Below are 19,407 nucleotides of genomic sequence, written 5' to 3'. Positions count from 1 at the left end.
TTTGTGACATTAATGTATAAAACTATATTGTGCAGGGAAGCCATAATAGTTACACTGAGCTTTGTTAGGTGCATAGAAGCCTACTCTGGACATACTGTGGTTGTACTGCAGAGGATGTATGTTATACATTGGTTATAGGTGGAATAAAACAACAAGCATTCATTCTCATAACCAACGGGCATCTATCACAGCAATGCAAATGGTTTATCCGCTAGATGCCCATTACTGGCAGCAGTCACAGGTTTTCCTTGCAACCGCCAGACATGTGAGAAAAAATATGCGTGAAGTACGTGGTTTGGGCGCCCATAGTACCCAAACCTGGACTTTAGATGCCTTCACGGCAAAATTAGATGGGTTTAGCCAATCTGCATGGCTAAGCCTGGTGCTTTCAGCTGCGTCGTCAAATGCTTATAGAGGTCTGATCAGTGCAACATTTGAAATGCTCTAATAGATGCCTATTACTATAGGTGCCCAGCAGGGGGCGTGGAAGAGAATTCAATTCCCCCAATGAGTGAACAATTAACTCTCATCCTTCAAAATGAGCTAAAGATGCCAGTTCTTATCAGACTCTCTGCCTCACATGCATACAGAGCTCCTGCTTGTCTCGCATGTTGAGGTGAAAAGGTAAAACATTAAGCTTGATACAGTGTAGTCAAAACTGAAGAGAAAAAAAAAAAGTCCTTTACACATCTAAGAGTAGGTGGGGTCCATTTGTTAAGTTGATGTTTCCGTGGAGAATAGTTGGAGTAGTGGCTGCCAAAGAAGATTGAAAATGAATTCATTTTAATCTGTACAATGCAGGTTGGCCACTTATAACACTATTATGCTGTGACTACTGGCATGGCACGGTGACTTCTTAAAAAAAAAAAAAGGTTAATTTATTATTTATTACCAGTTATGGATATAGCGCACACATATTCTGCAGCGCTGTACAGAGAATATTTGAACATTCACATCAGTCCCTGCCCCAGTGGAGCTTACAATCTATATACCCTACCACATGTACACGCACACACAGACATTCTAGGGTTAATGTAGAAGCCAATTAGCCTACCAGTATATTTTGGGATTGTGGGAGGAAACCCACGCAAGTACGGGGAGAATATACAAATTCTGCACAGTTAGAACCATGGTGGGAATCAAGCCCATGACATCAGTGCTGTGAGGCAGTCATGCTAACCATTACACCATCCGTACTGCCCATGGCATGCCAAGTGTTAATGCTTAACAGCTTTTTTTTATTATTATTCGCATATGGGTTCTTGTGTGTCTCAGATGTGTTTGCGTTTTCTGTTTTGTATTACTATTCACATGTTGACATATGTCGACATGGACACAGTTTAAGTTTACCGTGTGGCTTGCCATGCAGGCACCCTGTTATGTTCTCACTCTGTGTCCGCATGGATAGTAAGATATGAACCAAGTCTGTCTAAACAAACAAACTTGTGTCTACCGTTTGAGTGCCAACCATGTACTGTACATGTTGACCTGTCAAGGTCGACCTAGGGTTTGTCAACCTAGGCATGTTTGACCCAGGGACCGGATACCGGCCTAAAACATGGTTGTTGAAGGTTACAAATCCATGATCATTCTATAAAAAACAGCGGGAAAAAAAAGCAGTTTTATTTTTTTTCCAACCTTTGTACAATGTCATTTTGACACTCAAAAAAATTAGCAAGTCGAAAAGCTTTTTTTCTTTAGATAAGCTATAGTAACGTGTAAGCATTTCTGTGTAAATGTGCTCGATGATATGTGCATATAAATATTCATAAGCGAATGGAAATTCTATAAATGTGTTACCGAGTGACTGAAGACGAATGACCTCAGGCTGTGGTGGATGTGGAATGATTATACCGTGCAGCAGAGATGGGTGCATGGGAATAATTAGCATAATTACCCTCGTGCAACATTGCGATGCAGCCTGTCCTGTATTCAGGGGCGGATTGGGAATTAAAACCAGCCCGGGAAATATCTTGAAGCAGCCCTAATGCAGGGGCGGGGGGACCTAACTTTTTGGGGTGTGGCCTAACTTTATGGGGTGTGGCCTATTTCAACAAGGCCACTCCCTATTTTTGCCACTGTGGGAGGCATGGCTAGTGGCTCTCTGAGCTGCTGGCTATGTCCCCAGCCCCCCAGGATGCAGAATAGGCGCATGGGAGGGGGGACGCAGGGTGGCGTAGAATGCTGGAAGGGGAGATGCAGGGTGGCTGAGGACGAAGGGAGGGAGGATGTATGCAGGGTGGCATAGGACGCAGATTGTGAGGGGGGAACGCAGAGTGACAGAGGATGCAGGGAGCGGAGTTGCAAAGTGGTGGAGGATGCTGGAAGGGGAGACGCAGAGTGGCGTTGGTTGCATGGTGGCAGAGGATACAGGGAGGAGGGACGCAGGGTGGCGTAGGATGTAGGGTGACAGAGGGGAGATGCAGAGTGGCATAGGATGTGGGGTGGCAGAGCCTAGGCTCCCTGATCTGGCACTCCATACAGCAAAAGAAAAAGACCTCAGGCGGTCATTCAGTCAACGTTTCTGGAGCTTTGTTATACTACAGGTTCCTGACGAAAGGAGTATAATAAAGCTGTATGGAGTGCCAGATCCCAAATCAACAATGTGTTTAATAAAACCGACGTTTCGGGGCCATAAACGGAACCCCTGCTTCAAGGTGTATAAAAAGTGCAGTAAAGTAAGATCCTACCTTAAATTCCGGAGGAATGTATGTGCCTATCCGTCCGTGCAGGGAGCCAGCCTGGGCATCTGACGTCATGTCCAGCGCTGCGGTGTGCGAGGAGGCGGGTTGTCATGGGAACAGGACGCTGCTGTAGGTTGAATAGGCTGAGGACACGCTCAGAGTTACATAGGAGATTGGCCAATGTTTGTCAGTGCTCAGCTGTTCCGTGCACGGGCTCGAGGCTGTGGAAACAAAAAGAAGTGATAATTATACAGTGTTGTGCACGTAACAGCTAAATAAAGTGAACACAGTGCAATGGGTGATATAAAGATGAAAATAAGGGACATAGCTATGTGCTGTAGTGACTACAGATTACATGAAGTGCTCATGCACGTAAGAGGATGATCTAGTCGTAAGTGGGCTATCTGATGATGAGGGACAGTCCAGTGTACAAGCTGTATCTGGGGGGGGCACTGCTGAGGGGAAACTAATATGACATAAAACGTCACTCGTCCATGAATCAAACTAAATGCTGGGATCTAGATAAACAGGTTCAGTGGGAGTCTGTCATTGAGACCATGGGGTTTGCTGCACCCCAAATTAAATATCCATCTAGTCTCTCTCCGCAAAAGAGCTCCAGCTCTGTCACCTCCCCGCTTGTTGATGGGTTCATGGTCGATTACCATGTGTCTGAGGTCGGAAAGTTTGTGTCCCTTTTCACTGAAGTGCCTCGCCACGGGTTGGTCCGAGGCTTTGCCGTTTATGGCCGACCAGTGTTGGGCCATTCTTTCGCACATAGTGCAGGTGGTCTTGCCTACATAGAGGAGGTGGCAGGGGCATGTGATGGCATATATTGCATGCATGGAGAGGCAGTTCAGTACATATTTGCATATTTGATGGGTGCTTACAATGTTAAATGAACCCCCACTAGCAACGCAAACCCGAAGCGTGGCGAGCGCCCCGAGCCCACGAGGGGCGGCAGTACGCGTCCTGTGACCTTTTCATACCCCCACTATCCACGTCGGCATGGAGTCGATGTTAGATAGTGTGGCGAGCCAGAAGCGTGGCGAGCCCCGTGAGGGGACGCGTATTACTTTACATGTATTCCGGCACGCTTCGGGCTCAGTGGCTCGCTGTGCTCGCCACACTATCTAACATGAACTCCACGCCGACGTGGATAGTGGGGGTATGAAAAGGTCGGAGGACGCGTACCGCCGCCGCTCGCCATGCTTCGGGTTGCCATTGATCCTGGGGGTGGTGTTAACAATGGGAGGCCATTTAACATTGTAAGGACCCATCAGGGTGCTTGTACAATAAAAAATCGTATACCATTGCATCGTATGCTATTGTATGGCATATGATGCAATATTTTATTGTACAATATTGCGTCGCATCGCATAGCATCGTATACCGTATTAACTGTTATGGATGGGCGCCGTGCTAGGAAACAAGTACCGAGGCTTCTAATAAATTATAAATTACCTGCTTGTTGCCAAGGGGGTTAATGTCCGTTGCCAAGGGTGTTAATGTCCGTTGCCAAGGTGGTTAATGTCCGTTGCCAGGGGTTCTTGCTCGTTGCCAAGGGGGGGGGGTTAATGTCCTTTGCCAGGGGTTCTTACTCGTTGCCAAGGGGTAAATATGCATTGCCAGGGGTTATTGCTTTTTGCCAACCAGTTTATATTTGTTCCCAGGGGTTAATGCTCATTGCCAAGGGGGGTTAATGTCCGTTGCCAGGGTTTCTTGCTCGTTGCCAAGGGGGGGTTAATGTCCATTGCCAGGGGTTCTTGCTCATTGCCAAGGGGTTAATATGTGTTGCCAAGGGGTTACTGGATGTTGAGATGTTGCCAAGGGGTTAATATTTTTTACCAGGGGTTAATGCTCGTTGCCAAGGTTTTTTTTTCTGTAGCCAGGGGTTCTAGCTCGTTGCCAAGGGGTTAATATGTGCCCGGCCACCCGCCCATCATCTGCTGCTGCCCCTGCCTTCCCCTGCGCACAGAGAGACAGACGCTAGAAGTCATTTTTCACTTCCAGCATCTCTGACAGGGAGCACAGCCCGGCAGCGTTACCAGGAAGTGCAGAGCTGTGCTTCCTGTCAGACGCTAGAGGTGAACTATGACTTCTAGCGTCTGTCTCTCTGTGTGCAGGGGAAGGACAGACAGGGGAAGGCTGGGGCAGTCGTAGCTGACGGGCTGGTGGCTGGACACATGGGCTGCCAGCCGGGCACATGGGCTTCCGGTGCAGCAGCTATTGAAGTGAGGACTCGGAGCGGCCGGCCAATCCGGCACTGCCGGATCGACCTGTGAGTAACCAGGCCGGCCGGCAGACATGACCAGCCGGTCCGACAGAGGGCGGATTGGGCCGGCCCACCGGGATTTCTCCCGGTATCCCGGTGGCCCAATCCGCCCCTGCCTGTATTGGGCGTGAAACAGAAGCCTCCAATCCTTTTGGTTTGTCTAATGCTGGATACACACTACGCAATGGCCCTTATTCAGATCTGATCGAAGTACAAATTTGTTCTCCAAATGGGCAAAACCATGTGCATTGGGTATTCAGCCTGTTGGGTTGTCATGGGGATAGGTCGACACAAGCATTAAGTCGGCAGGGTCTAGGTTGACAGCCAAAAGGTTGTTTTCTGAGCCAACATGTGCAAGCCCTATCATCCACTAGGGCGTGGTAGGAGAATAAATAGTGTGCCTGAAGCATAGCGCGAGTGAAGCGAACGATGAGAGTGGATACGGTGCAGTGGAAACTGTGTCCATGTCGACTGTGTCGACATTCAGGTCAAAGAACTGAAAAAAACAACATGTTGACCTAGACCCTGTTGGCCTATTGCTTGTGTCGACCTATTGACCTGTTTACCTAAACCCATTTCAACCTTGACCCCTGTCGACCTAGAACCATGTTGACCTATCCCCATGTTGACCTAACTCTTGTTGACCAAATTCCTGTAGACCCAATAATCCCAACCTTGTGCAGAGAGGCAGATGGGGGAGAGATCAGTAGGCATCCCTACTTCTAGGATATCATATACGGATCTCTTCTGTATAATCAATAATCAGTCGTATTGTCTGGTAAACACAAGACATACTTAGTGAGCAACTGCAACAAACACTGGGAAATTTGCCGCCATGGCTTGCGCAGTAGAGGTGTCTGCAGTAATACACCATATTCCCGAAGACCTATGTATGTGCAGTAAACGCTTGCACAATGCCAGAGTTTGCTGCACCAGCAAAGTGATGGAGAGGGCCAAATCAGAGCCTGCACATAGGCCCTCTCCTCTCTTAAATTGCCTCTGCCCAGTGGTGTTACTATGGAGGTGTAGGCTGCACTGCCACCCCTCAGAGATGATTCCAAAATGGTGGGCTCCTTTGCAGTGCAGGAACAGGGTGTTTGTACTGTGACCTTCTTTAGCACTCCGCTCCTGTTCACAGAGAAACCAACATTGCAGCCACAAGTCTCTGGGGACAGCCCATCATCTCAGAGTATCCTGGGCACACCATTGGTGTGGTACAATAGGGATTTCCCACAAGCCGTAACTGACGCCCTCTTTTTGAACAGCCTCTATGGAGGGGGGGGGGGAGTGCAGTGCGCACTAGGGCCTTATTTTGATTCACTCCCCCCCCACACATTCACATGGGGAGCAATGCATGTGCAGACGCTGGGTGCAAGTGGGCACGGAGACCTGGTGTTTGCCTACCAGTGCGGGTGTGGGGCGACTTGCTGCCGCCGCACATTTCATGGGCGTTTCCATGCAAATGGCGCCATGACACGGGTGCTGGGGGCGGACAGCTGAAGTCATGGATATCGGCTGCAACCCCCCTCTTCTCGTGCCGGGGCAGGCAGCTGATCTCTCCGGATGGCAGCTGCCTGCCCTCTTCCCGTACAGGTACCAGAGCGTGTCTTAGTTTTGTGTGCACCTTCCAAATTTTGGCCCCTGCACCCAAGCCTGTGAATGGATGTTTATGCGAAACATCTATCCGCAGCCGTGCGGGGAACTCAGCGAGGTGGGGGGAGGTAGGCTGCTGTCCGGGCGGGGTTTCATCCACACTTGCGAATTTCGCAGCATTGCGCGTGGAGCAGAATAAGGCCCTAGGTGTCACCGGACCTGGTAATGTCCACAATGCTGCATAGTTCTGCCTACATGCCCTGTTTGTGCCTATTGAGCAAGTTCAGAACCCTTTTAATACCAGCAGATGAGCGGCTTTCCCTGCGATGATGCTGGAGCGCGCAGCAGCAGCAGTGCACACTGGGCGGCTTTGAGCTTGGGGTTTTGAGCGGCTTTCAGCTCGAAATCGCCCAGTGTGTATGGGCCTAAAGACTTTGCCGCGGTATACTGCTACTTCTCTCTCTCTGGGCCAGTTGTATCAAGCTTTAAAAAGTGATAAAATGGAGAGTGATAAACTATCTGCCTATTGGCCCCTAACTGTCACTTTAAAATACAGCAGGGCTGTGGATCAGCGGGTACTTTTTCACTCCCTACTTTATCACTTTATGAAGCTTAGTACATCTGGCCCTCTGTTTTAACTGAAGGCTGAGGAAGACTGTTGATGGAAGCTGTGGTTTACATGACAGATGTCCCCCCCAGATGTTAGTGTGGGTAAACGGCAAACACGCTTGGAAGACATAGTGGCAGCCGTCCCCTCACATCACATGCAGCAGGTCCTGTAGGACAGATAATGTCCTGTTTCTATCCTGTCCTTATCTTAGTAGGTGGTAAGTACTGAATATTATTCATCCATGTTTTGTCTTCTGTCTCTAGTCCAGGGAATCCATCTGGAATGTTCTGTGAGAATTTGGTATGACTGGTGAATCACCCTGTGCATGCAGGAGGGAATATAATTAGGCTGTTACCATTGGCTGTAACGCAGTAAATATGAGTTCTATTTAAGATGGAATGTTGCTACGGCCAACCTATCAGAATCTACTTATTATTGTCTTAACACCTTCTTGTAGAGAATAGCTAGTATCTGATTGGTTGCCAGTAGCAACATCCCATCTGAAATATGACTCACATCTTGGTAAATAAATCCCTATGTACTACCGATATGCTGTCACAGTACTATTAAATATGTACTGAATTTATTTGGCATCTGTTATGTTTTAATTATTATAAGTACTATTTGTATCTATTTTTCTAACTTTTGTAGTAGTAATAGACTGATGTAATATTCTACTATATGACCTGTTATATGGTAAACAGGTTTCATTACAGCCAGCCCGTTGTTTCAGGACCAAATGATTAATTGGGCTGAAGCTTAGGGGCCCACAGTAACTAGGGGCCCATATTTTTTCGGTACTTGTGTATTATCACGGCGCCCAGCGCATCGCAGACCATAAGGCATGTGATGGTATGCGATGCGACGAGATTTCCCCCATAGTCATACAATGTTAAAATTGTATAGCATTATATATGGCATACGATGCGATTTTAAATTGTATAAGCACCCTAATAGGGGCTTACAATGTTAAATGCACCCCCACGCCACCCCCACTATGAACGTGAACCCGAAGCGTGGCGAGCGGCGGCGGTATACGTCCTCTGACCTTTTCATACCCCCACTATCCACGTCGGGGTGGAGTTGATTCTATATAGTGTGGCGAGCGCAGCGAGCCCAAAGCATGGCGAGCGGACGCGGAATATATGTAAAGTAATACGCGTCCCCTCACGGGGCTCGCTGCGCTCGCCATGCTTCGGGCTTGCTGCGCTCGCCACACTATATAAAATCAACTCCACGCCGACGTGCTTCGGGTTAGCGTTCATACTGGGGGTGGCATGGGGGTGCATTTAACAAGGTGCTTATACAATTTAAAATCGCATCGGTGTGCATCGGGTGTATGGCATGCAATGCGATTAAAAGTCGTGCGACTTAATATCGGGGCGCCGTGATAATACACAAGTACCATTTTTTCTTTTTCTTTTTTTGCTGTGACACCTCCCTGCGCCAATGGTTATGGGCACTCATAGGGCCAGATGCAGCCAATCAGCTCCTGCGTGACATTTTTCAAACATGGTCTGTGACATAGCAGGTAGGAGCTGATTGGCTGGCTGTTTATCACTCTCCATTTTATCACTTTTTAGGCTTAGTGCATCTAGCCCATAAGGTGCCCATACACAGTACAATTATTGTATACAATATCGCATCTCATTGCATTGCATAGGTTTTGCAATGCAATGCAATGAAATGAGATGAGATGAGAGATGATATCTAGTACAAAAAGTATGTGCAGCACATACTTTTTGAGCTGTGCGATGAGATGTGTGACGGGAGCGCGCATCTCATCGCACCCAGCAATTGTACCTACTGTATAGTCAGCTGAGATTTGTTCTGACCCCCTCTGTTGTCTGTGCATGTACAGACATACTTTCCTACCCTCCCGGAATGGCTGGGAGGGTCCCGCAAATCGGGTCCCCCTCCCGGCCCCCTGGGAAGGTGGGCAAGTCTCCCACATTTTCGCCCCAGCTCCCCCTTCCCCGCGGTATAAACCCCCGAATTTTGCGGGTCCGCGGGGAGGGGGCTAAAATTACACAATTCACGTCATTTTAGCCCCTCCCACCATCCACGGACCTGCAAATTGTTGCAGCTGCCAGTCATGGGGGCGGGGCTTAGTGACGTCTGCCTCGCCCCAACTCCCATCGTAGTACATTTCCCCCGTCATGTCTGTACTGATAAGACAAAACCTAATAACATTGGGCCTGATTCAGAGATGAGCGTATACCCAGTGGTTTATGTACATCTCCGATGGCTATTGATCTGCACTGGATCAGCGCTGCTCATGGATAAATCTATGGATGCTTGCTATGTAGCAGTGCTCTATAATCTGCAGTATGATTGCCACGCTGTGACTGTTTGGGGTATGACGGGCAGCGATGGCGGGCCTCTGCCCCGTATTGTAGATGTTCTGAGGCCAGTGTTCTCTGACACAGTTTCTTTGGCCTCTGCTGCTTGATTACACCGAGATCCTGAGTAGCCCGGAGGTTACTGAGCTGTCCGATGTTCATACCGATGGGCCGATGTTGCTTCCTTGTTGCAGCAGCGGGTCAGAAAAGATGGCAGGAGGCTGATGAAGAGGTCTCCTATTGCATTCGCATGTATTTGCACAGCAGCTGGATCTGTAGATCTGTAGAGAAAAGGTAGGTCACAATGAGTGGCCTGAGGGGCGCCTGAGCGGAGTTGTTTTGCTGGAGCTGCGGTCTCGGGACTTGGGAAGTCTGACCCAAGGAATGGTACAATGGAAAAAAGGGGGGGGTTTGAGACCGCGCTCGCTAAGAAGCATGCAACAGGTGTAGTTAAAACATTTATTATGAATAATACATATAAAAAAAAAGTATGATAAAATAAATCAATTAAAAAGATTGGGGGTACCACAAGTAAATGCAGAGAGCAGGGATATTCACCCACAGTCCAGCCGTAGTAGTGTCCTTTATCCGTTCCTATAATGTCTCCAGATAATCGTCCTATGTAGGGATGCCAAAGGTGTTTGTACTGGGAGAGATGTAGGTCTCCAAACCCGGGAGCTCCTGATGGAGCGAGGTGCTCTACCTGGTGGGCTTGATGTTATTGCCACTTGATTCCTTTGTGGGAGAGATGTAACTCTCCTGACCAGGGAGCTCCTGATGGAGCGAGGTGCTCTACCTGGTGGGCTTGACGGTGGTGCCGCTTGGTTCCTGGGAGAGGATTAATTCTGGAGACTAGTCCGGTTTCAGGGTGATAAAAACGTGGGGCATCTGTAGAGTGGGGGTGTCCCTGCTCCCCTTCACCAACGCGTTTCGCAATAAGCTTTAATTTATTTTATCATACTTTTTTTATATGTATTATTCATAATACATTTTTTAACTACACCTGTTGCATGCTTCTTAGCGAGCGCGGTCTCAAACCCCCCCCCCTTTTTTTCCAGGATCTGTAGATCTGCAAGCACAAGTTCTTGGTGTGATCACAGCCTTGTCGTACCCTGGCTGATGGTCAGCCGGCGGCCATTTGTGGGTGGCACACCTGCGTTAACTGGGAGTGCCTCAGAAAAAGCAGGCAGCGGTACTTATGTAGTATCTGGGCGCCCGATTTAGAAATCGGGTCGGATCGGGCACATCGCGACCAAATCGGATGCGATGCGATGCGATGGACCCGATTTTTCCAGAGGATTCAATGTTAAAATGGTCTGAGTCCATTTTAACATAGAATTCAATGGGAAAAAGGGGTCCTTTTCATACCCCTACTATCCAAGTGGGCATGGAGTTGGATATAAACCTGTGGCGAGCGTAGCGAGCCCCGCGAGGGGACGGTATTCTGTGTCCCCTCGCCACGCTTCGGGCTCGGTGGCTCGCTACGCTCGCCACAGGTTTATATCCAACTCCATGCCCACTTGGATAGTGGGGAAAGGAAAAGGACCCCTTTTTCCCATTGAATTCCATGTTAAAATGGACTCAGTCCATTTTAACATTGAATCCTATGGAAAAATCGGGTCATCGCATCGCATGCGATATGGTCGTATGCGATGCGATATCGCATCGCATCGCATCTGATTGTATGCCTTAACTTAAGGCATACAATCAAAAAATCAGGCGCCCAGATACTACATAAGTACCCAGGCAGCTCCTGTCCGTTGGGAGGTGGAGGGACACATGTCATCAGCGGTCCTCATCTCCCCACAGCCATCGCAGCGCCAAGAAAGCCTCAGCTTATGATGGTGGTGGCGGCTCTGTTGCTTAGCAACCATTAATCACTTTGACTTGCCTTTACAGGGTGCTGCGCCTTCCCTCTCCCATCTTCCACCACCATGGCATGGACTGTGCAGGATAACATCCAGGACCAGGCCGGCCTCCTGTGCTTGGTGCAGGGCATGTCTAATGTTGGAATCACTGTGTGGAGTACAAATGATAATGAAACCAATGTTGGATCTCCACTCGAATACAGATTTAATAGCATCTCTACAGCCATACTGAGGCCATCCGGTACCCGGCTTTTCCTCCTTCAGTATGGAAGCACCATAACGCACATCCTTGTACCTCTATCTGAGAAAGGTCTCAGTTCACCTCTTTCCGCTCGGGGCTTAGAAACACAACGTTCCTTGAATCCATCTGGTGAGAGTCTCCCGGCTATCACCATACCTACTTTGTATGTCCGTTATCACATAGCACCTAGCGAGGATGTCGGTGCTCTCATTATTCACTCACCACCGGTGAGTGTGGACGTGGACCTTGGTAGTCTCCTCATTCCTCCAGTATTCCATAAAGATGAATATTCACCATCTAAGCAAGATTTCCTCCACCAAATCAGGCACCTTGTAGCAACTGAGAACCTCCGTTCCTTTGCCGTATTGTCTCTGCCTATTGGCCACTTTAGGTCTTCTGAGTCCGTGGCCTGCTCTGTACCGGACACTGGAAGTGATCACGTTTTGGACAGCCAGGAGATTATCCTACCAGGTAAACCATACAGACACATGTGATCCTGCGCCACACTGGGGGTTTGTGGGTCAGTGTGTGCGTGAATGTGTGTGACTGTACAAATGGTTGCTGAATCCATGCACATGAGCTGTCCGTGGTATAGACAGGGTCAGACAGGCCCAAAGTGGTACAGGAGATTGTCCCCACTGCTTGGGACCCACCTCTTCCTATAGGGATTAGGTTTCAGACAGTGCATTTCAATTATACATTATGGAAATGTTACATTGTACTGCACAGGACTGTGGTGTATTCCCTACAGTACATTGCTGGTATTAATCTGGTACATTATCATGCATGCAGCATAGCAGTATTTACTATCATTTATCGAGGGGTCCAGACCATGCGCTCTCTAAAGGTTAGCCACACCCACCTTTGGAGACTGGCCACACCCATGAGATCGTGGGTCCCTACTGCTGTATTCCCCCGGTGTGCCCTTCACGTCCGAGTCCTACACTGGGTATAGAGATGTCCGCTTATCACACAGCTGCTGGCTCATTGGCTCTGTGATAATATGCTAAAGCCACACAGACTCTCTGATCTGCTGCTGCACCCGAGAACGCAGCAGCAGATCATCTGCATGAACACTGCCGATCTGAATTACCCTCAGGTTAATCAAGATGCCCAGGGAAAACCACGCTGCTGAAGGCAGTGGCGTTGTGTCCAAAGACGCAGCTACTGGCTTCAGCGCGCTTAGAAAACCGGGCTGACACCACCCACATTTACTGTACTGATGCATGTCGCTGCCACAAATGGCTGCGTGTTCAGGACCAGATTAACAATGCAGCTCCAGGGCTCCACATAAAAATAGGCCCATCATCAGGACAGCATGGTGATCACAGTAATAGTCTTGAACCGATATGAGCTGGTACAAAACATAGCTACCAGGCTGTTATCCAACCAGCCCCATACCTCCCAACTTTGATGCTCCCGGAGGCGGGACACAGCCGATATAAATTTTTCAGGGGGAGATAATTTCGGGGCGTGGCCTATACCGCAGCTCTTCAGCGAGGCCACGCCCCCATTTTGATGCTATGGGGGCATGACTCAGAGGCTCTGTGAGCCTCTAGCCATGCCCCCAGCCCCCTGGCTGCGGGAATAGACGCTGTGCGCATGCGCACAGTGTTTATTCCCCGCTGCTTAGCAGCCGACAGGGGGGACTCCCAACAGCCCCCCCTCACCGCAGGACACTGCCGGCCGCGGGAGGGACAGCAGGACAGGCCCTGATAATCGGGACTGTCCCGATAAAATCGGGACTGTTGGGAGGTATGCAGCCCCGTTCTAGCCACATAACTCCCATTCTCTACTCCCTTAACTGGCTGCCTATAAGATGGCAAATAATTTTCAAGATTAACTTGCTGAGTAAAAAAAGCCCTACATGACTAAGGCCCAAGGCACCTGAAGCAGTTTTTGATTCCATACTGTCCCACCCACTTACTGCGATCTGTAGATGAAGGATTTTAGCAGTACCTAGAATCTCCTGTAATTCCTCTGGGGGGTCAACTTTTAGCCATGTGGCTCCGACTCTACGGAACTCACTTCCCCGCACAGTTCAAGAAACCTCCACTCTTAAATCCTTCAAAAACATAGGCAAGACTTTCCTGTTTACTGAAGCATTTATGAAATTCCCTCAAGTATTGTTTCTGAAAAGCCTTTGCGTACTTCATTGTTCCTGTACTGTATTCTGTCTGTTAAGCGCCTTGAGTCCTATTGGAGAAGGAGTGCTATATCAATAAAAATATTTGTGACAAACCCCCGGGGAATTAGACACATATATTTAATAATAAATGGGTCCCCATTGAAGTTGTACAGTAACCATCAGGTTTGTGTGCATCTCTGTATTATGCATTGTGTTCTTTAAGTTTCACAAAACTAATGCTTTTATTCATTTATTTTGTTGGACTTTCGTGCAGGTGAAGATGGACGATTTATCTGCGAGAAAGAGCAGTTTCCAGAGGAATTAGGTAATACATGCCTTTGTCCCTAAGTATTTATAATTAGAGATGTGCAGGTTCGGATTTACTCGGATTTACCCAGAAGTCAAAACGGGATCTTATTGGCTATCGGCTGTCACATGATTTGGAGTCAAAACATGTGACAGTCAATAGCCAATAAGAAAATCCGGGTAAATCCGAACCTGCACATCTCTATTTATGAGGGGTTTACTGAAAATCCAGCTGATGTCCAATCAGGGAGCATATGCAATATTATTATTATTAATATAATAGGCAGATGTAACATGTGAGAGTTATTTTGTTTCTGTGCCGAGTAAATACTGGCTGCTTTATTTTTACACTGCAATATAGACATCAGTTTGAACACACCCCACCCAAATCTAACTCTCTCTGCACATGTTACATCTGCCCCACCTGCAGTGCACATGGTTTTGTCCATTTAAGGAGGTTTTTTTTTTTGCAAACCAACCTGAATTAGGCCCTTAGTCTATGAAGTTATTCAAAATAAATTGTGTATTTTTAGACTTAAATGGTAAAATGGCCAAAAGCCAGGGAGTGCTTTTTTCCCCACCTGGGGTGTCACTCTCTGTGCATACCTCCCAACTGTCACACTTACCGCGGGAACGTCCCGATATTCGTGGACGTTCCCGCGTCCCGCCCAGTGCCGCCTTTGACCCGCGGTGGGGGGGACAGTTGGGAGCCCCCCCAGCTTGCCGAGAATAGACGCTTTGCGCATGCGCACAGCGTCTATTCAGCGCCGACGAGCGGCGAAAACGGGGGCGTGGCCGGAGTTCGCGTCACCCAGTGAGGCCACGCCCCCTTTTCTCGAGGCCGAACGTCCTGACCTCCTAACTTCAAAAGTTGGGAGGTATGCTCTGTGCATGTGCTAGAAGGCACACCCTGGTCTGTATCTCAGTCATCAGAGTGTGCTAGAATCACCAAAGCAAAGAGAGCAGCACCCCAGGCAGCAAAAGAAGAACTGCCTGGGTTGTGACAGGTGTCAGGTGCTAGAATGAACACTGATATAGTGTAGCTCACGCAGTATTCCACAAAGATGGTTCCTTCTGTGTAAAGTTGCTCTTCGTTTCATCAGACATTTGGTTTTATTAAAATATTTGGCTATATAATGAATCTATAATGAGGTCGACACAAGCATTAGGTCGACGGGAATGTCGACAGCGTCCCGAATGTCAGCATAGTCAATATGGACACCGTCTAAGTGTACCGCATCCCCTCACGTGCTTTGGGCATGATGCCTTGCTGCACTCAGCACAATATTATATTCTCCTGCTATGCTGCAAATAAAAATAAAAACCTAATGTCGACCTATTGACTGTCCACCTTCCCATTGGCGACAATGCTTGCGTCGACCTTCAGACCCTGTCGACCTATTTTAGGTGTTGACCAAAGCCCTATCAACCTTCAGTGGTCAACCTAATTGTATTTGGGATATGGTCATTAGGTCTACAGTAACTAGGTCGACACCATTAGGTCGACATGCAGCAAGGTCGACATGGGTTAAGGTTGACATGGGTCTAGGTCGACATGACATTAGGTTGACCCTAGCGTTAGGTCGACATGGGGTCAACAGTCAAAAGGTCGACATGGGGTTTTTCACTGTTTTTTGAGCCGACATGTGCCGACACGCAGTATTTCATGCCCCACCATCCACTAGGGCGTGGTGGAAGAATAAAATAGTGTGCCGAGAGTAGCGAGGCACTGTGCCCTAAGCATAGGAGCGAAGCGAGGGGATGCGTTGCACTTTAAACTGTGTCCATGTCGACTGTGTCGACATTCGGGTAAAAAAAGGGGAAAAACCCCATGTCGACCTAGCCCATGTCGACCTAATGCTAGTGGCGACCTAATGTCATGTCGACCTAGACCCATGTCGACCTTAGCCCATGTCGACATTGCAGCATGTCAACCTAGTGGTGTCGACACAATGCTTGTCGACCTAGTTATGGTGGACTATACGATCCTAACCTTTGTATTTCGACCTTCGTAGGGCCGTCCTACTGTAGCGACCATCGCCCTCCTGGAAGTACAGCAGCTGCCAGCATATAACCTGTATTATATCTCTCCCTTAGCTCTGCGTATGAGACAGGACTTGCTGCATCTCTTCACCATCAGGATAATCATCTTTAAGCTGCTAATCTTTGACCTGCTGATGACCGGCACAGCCATTCGGCAAACATGCCGGAACGTCACCCAGGCACCGAAATGCTTGGGCCAATAGACAGTGTTATTCTCCAGCCATAGCGCATTTCCTCATCTGTGTCTACACCATGGACCCATAATGTACTGGGTATAGGTAATAAAATCTGTTTAAAGACCTTTAGGGGTGATTTGCTGCTACTGCTCCAGTCCTAGATTACATGGACCCAGTATTGGCCACAGAAATGTATCAACACGAAGAATGCCGGAATCCTGCAATAGATCAGTACAGAATAATAAGATAAAATAGAAAGGACGAATCTGCAGCCCTGTCCAATCATTGCTAACCAAAGATGAAGACGGACTGGTGGCACAGCACAGATTCTAGAATTCGGGAGTATATAACATGTCCGCCTATTGACTGTTTGGTGCCCTGGAGCAAACCATCACAGGACATATGTAGGATCATTAGAATAACACCACCATGTATATTCTAGAGCTTTGCTGAGCAGTTATGGTCTAGGTCAGGCATGGCCAAACTATGGCTCTCCAGCTGTTGTAAAACTACAAGTCCCATCATGGCTTGCCACAGTTTAGCTATTAGGTAATTCTACAACTATGGCAAGGCATGCTGGGATGTGTAGTTTTACTACAACGGGAGGGCCATAGTTTGGCTATGCCTGGTCTAGGTTGACCCCAAATTGTTGACATAGACAAAAGGTCAAATGGGAAATGGTCGACACATTTATAAAGGTCAATGTGCTGGGGCTCTTCCAGGTCACCATGGGTGGGGAGGACCTGGGCAATGGATTGGGTTTCCAGAATGGCACATTTCACTGTGGGAATTTCATAGTGGTCAACAGATCCAACAAAAGTAATATCCAAATGCAGATGTATTAAGCCCTTAAAAGAGCTAGATGCAAGGGGGATAAAGAAAGAGTGATAAATGATAAGGCAATGAGCTCATAACTGTCATCTTCCAAACATTACCTGTTATGTGGCAGTTTGGGGCTGATTGGCTTTATGTTTATCACTCTTTATCACTCTTGTGTTGATCTTTTTTTAAGGCTTCATACATCTGCCCCATTGTTACTTATTTCAAAGTTTCCTCCCAGAGCACATGGCTCATTTGGGAGTTTTTGCAAAAGTTGGAAGTGTTTCCAACAGCAACCAGACTCTAGCTATAATGTTATATACTATACTAGAGTATAGCCACAATCTGATTGGCTGACATGGGTAATGCCTCAATGTGTCCTCTTAAGCAGGTTTCATCAGCGGCACATCGCGGATGCTTTTTATCACCCACCATGTATTGCATCTGATTCCGTCCAAAGGTGCCGCAGGTCTGAGCAGCGGGCAACAGGCAGAAGAATAAAAAAAAACACTCAAAAAGAATGTGAGCCCGCTGATTGGCTGAAGGAGCTCTCTCAGCCAATCAGCAGCCGCCCATTCATTTAGGTTTTTATAAACATTCTCCTGCCCCCCAGCGCTGCTGCAGCTCCTTGGGAGTCTGTACATGTGATAAATCACATGCGATTAATAGCATGCAAAAAATGGCACATTAAGTGCCAAAATAGCATGTGAGCCTCACGCGGAGCTGGCGAGCGGCTCACAAGGGAATTGCATGCAACTTCCCCAATCAGATGTGTATTGGGGCCTTTTGGAGCACACATTACATAGTTTTATAGAAGTCTTTCTACTCAGTGACACATATCTAAAGGGGAAAATTTGCAACCTTCTAACACAGGGGTTGATCTTTGCTAGAAAATTTGGATGTTGAGTGAACACATTGTAGATTGTCGAGTTGTCAACAGTTATGGAGATATCAGGATGGTAACTATTCTTGGTTGGTGGGAATATAAGTAATTCCGTTTTGGAAATATTGAGTTTGGGTACTTGTTTCCTAGCACGGCGCCCACTAAGCAAATTGCTTAGTGGGCTATTCTGCATAGGAAAATGGCATTGCATGGGCAATTTTGGTGCCGTGCGACGCGATTTTTTAATGTCATTTATTCACTGCTCTGTATGCCCCAGGGGATCTCATCGCATCGCACCTCCCGCAAAATTTTATAGGGTGTGTGATGCCATGACATTAGGTATACAATAATATGATTGTATGACATACAAAGTGGTTTTAGACACCCCCCCCCTCCCCCACTATCCACGCCACCCCGAAGCGTGGTGAGCAGCGGCGGAACGCGTCCTCCGACCTTTTCATACCCCCACTATCCATGTCGGCGTGGAGTTGATTTTACAGAGTGTGGCGTGCGCAGCGAGCCACCGAGCCCGAAGCGTGGCGAGCCCACGCGGAATACATGTAAAGTAATCAGCTGCGCTCGCCACACATAAAAAATGTGAGGGAAGGCGTTCTAAGCCTTGGAGAGTGATGAAATGGAGATAAAGTGCCTGGATAATACGGGTGGGACCCCTACTCTTTATGCCCCCCCCCTTTTTTTTTTACAACCAGGCTGGTTATGTGTTTTTTTTTTTCTGGAGGTTACATTTCATTAACTAATAACACAGAAGCCTGCATGGCTCTCACTGCTCTGCAGGCTTCTGTCAACCTTGCATCTTGTAATGAATCTCACTGTAAAGATAGTTCTGACTGACTTTTATTACCAAAGTAATTTGATGGTCGGCTACCATCGAATGAATTCTCTCCCCTTCGGCTTTATGCGAGGGCATGTGTTATCGCGGGGTAGCGGGCAGCGCTGACCTGTGTGCTAGGCCGCGAGTATACGCAGCCTAGGGAACAGGTCCCAATCAGGCCCAAACTCATATCATACTTGCAAGGAGTCCATACTGAAACCCAGATCCTATTACATTTCCCTCCAGAGAGGATAATTATGGGAGAGTACCATTTTATTACGCTGTATGCGCCGCTATATGTGGGGATGAACATCGGAAACATATTGGCCTTCATTCAGGTGTGATTGAGTTGTTATCGCATGGCTCTAAAATGGTAATGTAATGTCACACCTTCGGCAAGCAATACTGTGTCTGACCTGTGTCCTTGGATACAGTATCGGATCACCTCAGACACCATCGGCCTGACCCATGGGCTTGCACATGTGCAACACAGAGGCCAGAAAATCTCTGTCCTCCAACAGAGATCCTGGTCTCTTCCCTCCCCGAATGCTGGCGGCACAGGCATGGGTCGCCCCATATTAGGTCAACATGCACTGCGTCGACCACCGAA

The 19,407-nt window shown here is 48.0% G+C and overlaps 1 protein-coding gene across 3 annotated transcripts; it reads left to right on the top strand.

Moving 5' to 3' along the window:
- Positions 1–4,888: 4,888 nt before the first annotated feature.
- Positions 4,889–16,352, top strand: LOC146006927 (uncharacterized). 3 transcript variants are annotated; one of them, XM_083145363.1, is made up of 4 exons: positions 4,889–4,962; positions 11,401–12,081; positions 14,013–14,063; positions 16,142–16,352. In XM_083145363.1, the coding sequence occupies exons 2-4, from the start codon at positions 11,436–11,438 to the stop codon at positions 16,288–16,290; spliced, it is 846 nt and encodes a 281-aa protein (XP_083001489.1). In that variant the 5' UTR covers positions 4,889–4,962; positions 11,401–11,435; the 3' UTR covers positions 16,291–16,352. The 3 variants fall into 3 exon arrangements, with proteins under 3 accessions (XP_083001489.1, XP_083001488.1, XP_083001490.1); XM_083145362.1 differs by lacking the exon at positions 4,889–4,962 and adding an exon at positions 7,175–7,376; XM_083145364.1 differs by lacking the exon at positions 4,889–4,962 and adding an exon at positions 7,175–7,376 and having other exon boundaries at positions 16,060–16,352.
- The last annotated feature ends 3,055 nt before the right edge of the window (positions 16,353–19,407 follow it).

This window comes from Crinia signifera, chromosome 6, assembly GCF_055691185.1.
Source record: "Crinia signifera chromosome 6, ASM5569118v1, whole genome shotgun sequence".
In the NCBI taxonomy this organism is placed as follows: domain Eukaryota; kingdom Metazoa; phylum Chordata; class Amphibia; order Anura; family Myobatrachidae; genus Crinia; species Crinia signifera.
The sequence above is the reverse complement of the archived record's forward strand: the minus strand, read 5'-3'. Positions and strand labels throughout refer to the sequence as shown.

Excerpts from the sequence above, each read along its gene's own strand:
- LOC146006927 (XM_083145362.1), top strand. The coding sequence starts at position 7,340 with ATGTCCTGTTTCTATCCTGTCCTTATCTTAGTAGGTG. Across the intron at positions 7,377-11,400 it reads TGTCCTTATCTTAGTAGGTG|GGTGCTGCGCCTTCCCTCTC; the intron begins GTAAGTACTGAA and ends TTGCCTTTACAG. Across the intron at positions 12,082-14,012 it reads CCAGGAGATTATCCTACCAG|GTGAAGATGGACGATTTATC; the intron begins GTAAACCATACA and ends ACTTTCGTGCAG.